Source organism: Impatiens glandulifera, chromosome 9 (genome assembly GCF_907164915.1).
Source record: "Impatiens glandulifera chromosome 9, dImpGla2.1, whole genome shotgun sequence".
NCBI classification, from domain to species: Eukaryota; Viridiplantae; Streptophyta; class Magnoliopsida; order Ericales; family Balsaminaceae; genus Impatiens; species Impatiens glandulifera.
Genome location: NC_061870.1, coordinates 24,169,667 through 24,172,341, shown reverse-complemented (window position 1 = coordinate 24,172,341; position 2,675 = coordinate 24,169,667). Strand labels below are relative to the sequence as shown.

The 2,675-nt window shown below is 29.9% G+C and overlaps 1 protein-coding gene across 1 annotated transcript; it reads right to left on the bottom strand.

Moving 5' to 3' along the window:
* On the bottom strand, positions 1–1,689 carry LOC124916763 (exopolygalacturonase-like). Its single transcript, XM_047457526.1, has 4 exons — positions 1,530–1,689; positions 1,131–1,439; positions 388–903; positions 1–312 (listed from the first exon to the last, which is right to left on the bottom strand). The coding sequence occupies exons 1-4, from the start codon at positions 1,677–1,679 to the stop codon at positions 85–87; spliced, it is 1,203 nt and encodes a 400-aa protein (XP_047313482.1). The 5' UTR covers positions 1,680–1,689; the 3' UTR covers positions 1–84.
* Between the last annotated feature and the right edge of the window lie 986 nt (positions 1,690–2,675).

Here is a 2,675-nt window from a genome sequence, read left to right as displayed (position 1 = left end):
ATAAAACAAACAAGAACTAACATTACATAGAGAAATGAAGTAATAGAGAAAAAGTAGAATTGCTTATAACAAGGAAAATGATAATCATAAACAACTTGGAGGTAATTGTTTGTCGTATGAATGACCTCGAACATTGGAACAAACAGAAACAGCCCGACCTCCCGGTCCATCATAAACCAAGTTAATGTTTTCAAGTTGCAAATTCCGGCAAGGCACCAATCTACTACAATTCAAACTAACAGCAATTCTTGATTCCGAAATCCCCCTTATATTCCTAAATTTCACATCACTTATTTTAACCGACGAACTCGCCTGTAAAATTCAAACATACCCTTTTAAAAAAACATACAATTTCAAATAATTTCAATTCCATCTAAAATAACTTACTCTAGTGTCGCATTGAGAGAAAGGACAATAATGTTGGTCAATAACAATAGGATTTCTAACATTCTTCATAACAACATTAACAAATTCCAACTCCGAAGCACTACTCGAAAACGAAGGCGCCCATGTCTTTATCCTTAAACCATTCTGAGTTCGGATCAAGGTACAATTACGAACAGTTACCTTTCTAACAAATTCGTTAGGGCCATACCTACCTAGGCTTCCGATGCTGATTCCATGGCCTGGACCGCAGGAAACATTGGAAATGTCGAGGCCGTCGGTGCCGGAAAGAACAGCGATGCAATCGTCTCCGGTTCCGATTACGGTGTGGCGAATTGCGATGTGGGTTGAATCGGCGACGTGGATTCCGTCTGTGTTTGGGCTAGATTCTGGTGCGGTGATTCTAACATGGCTGATATTGATATGGTTTGATGCAAAGATTGAAATATGAACATTTTTGCTGTTGATTGATTTTATATGGTGTATACTTGATTGATTTACAAAGTCTAATCTCAAACTCTGCAATTTCAAATTCTAGTAAAATTAGTAACAAACTTTATAACAAGTAAAATCAATTACTAACCCCATTTTAAATAACACTATGAAAATTAAATAAAGTAATTATAAATTTTATTGTAACTAAATAAACAAATATAGAAGTTTTCAAATAGGCTATTTCTTTATCATAAATTATTTTTAAAAAAGTTGAAAATTTATTAAAAAAAAATAATTAAAGACATACATACCGTAGGAAGAACAGAACATTGTGGATTCTTGTAACAATCATTATAATGCCAAGCAGATGCACCTTGTCCATCCAAATAACCTCCACCGTTGATTACCAATCCATTAATATACCGAAAACTGATCCAATGGTCAGTAAAGAACAGTTTGGGTTTTGTTGGAGCCTTAATCACCCCTTTGATGATCATCATCATTAAATTATTACATGGTCCATTGAAGACCACAGAATTTAAATTGTACTTCCCATAGGGTATTAAAACCCTCCCCATACCCTTCCATTTACATGCATCATCCCATGCTCTTAGAAATGCCTATCAATCAATTCCCGTGAATAATAATAATAATATTAATAATATGCAATTTTTTTAAAAAAATAAAAAAATTATTAGAGAGTTACTTACGGCGGAATTGTCGGTGACTCCGTCGGCGACGGCGCCATATGACCTGACGTTGAAGAATTTGTGCGATGGCGATTTAGCTTGAATGGAAAGAAATAGAAACGATATTGATATTATTGAAAAGTAGAAAGATTGCTCAAGAAATGAACCCATTATGAATAATATTGATAGAACTTATGAAGAAGGGCAATTGAATTAATTTGATTCATAATTTATAATATATGGTTGGTTGGTTGGTTTGGCCGGAGACATATCATATAATTCTTGCTAGGGAAATTAATGAAGACTAGTTTAGAATGTATTTGTATTAAATTAATGAGATTTCTGCAATTTATTTTATCATAATTTTGTTACCTTACTGGTCATATTTCATTCCATTTTATGGAGATTATATTAGTATATATTTATTCTTATCTGCTTCACCAATTAGCTATATATATCATTTCTAATTTCAAACAAAATATAAAAACTTTAACGATCCAATATATAATACACTAAATTCGTTGAATATAGAGACAGATTTTGGTTTTGATTTAGATATCTAATAAGACCAAATTTAAATTTATTTAAAAAAACAATCAAGTTTGATCTAAGATACTCTTGCACTGATGTACATAATTGTCACATTTTATTTTTTAATTTTTATGATAATACTGTAACAAAGATTAAACATCGTGAACTGATTCTATTAGAGAAAATTAAATTAAATTATGAGATTATGAAAAGAATTGAGTCAACTTTAGGTTTTCTTCTTACTAATTGCTTGTGCCATTTATGCTAAAGTGGTTATAAAATTAAATTATAGGATTGTGAGAATTGAATTAAATATTAACTACGTACTATTTTAGAATTTACTTTTTATATTAAAAAAAAGCAAATAAAGAGTATATTTAATAAACTAAGATGTAGCCGTACGAGTAATTTTATAAAAAATTTACGGTTAAAATGTTATCTACTCTTACACATAAATCTAAATTAACTACAATTCTCAACCCGCAATTTGAACTTTTTAAAAAATAAACATTATTAATTATATATATATATATATATATATTAGTTAGTGAAAAAATTGAACTTATATAGTTAAAACGTCTCGCGTAATTAAATTTGATGTTAAATTTAAAATATAAAGTCTTATTAGCCTAATTT

Excerpts from the sequence above, each read along its gene's own strand:
- LOC124916763 (XM_047457526.1), bottom strand. The coding sequence starts at position 1,679 with ATGGGTTCATTTCTTGAGCAATCTTTCTACTTTTCAATAATATCAATA. Across the intron at positions 1,440-1,529 it reads GAGTCACCGACAATTCCGCC|GCATTTCTAAGAGCATGGGA; the intron begins GTAAGTAACTCT and ends ATTGATTGATAG. Across the intron at positions 313-387 it reads TCTCTCAATGCGACACTAGA|GCGAGTTCGTCGGTTAAAAT; the intron begins GTAAGTTATTTT and ends TGAATTTTACAG.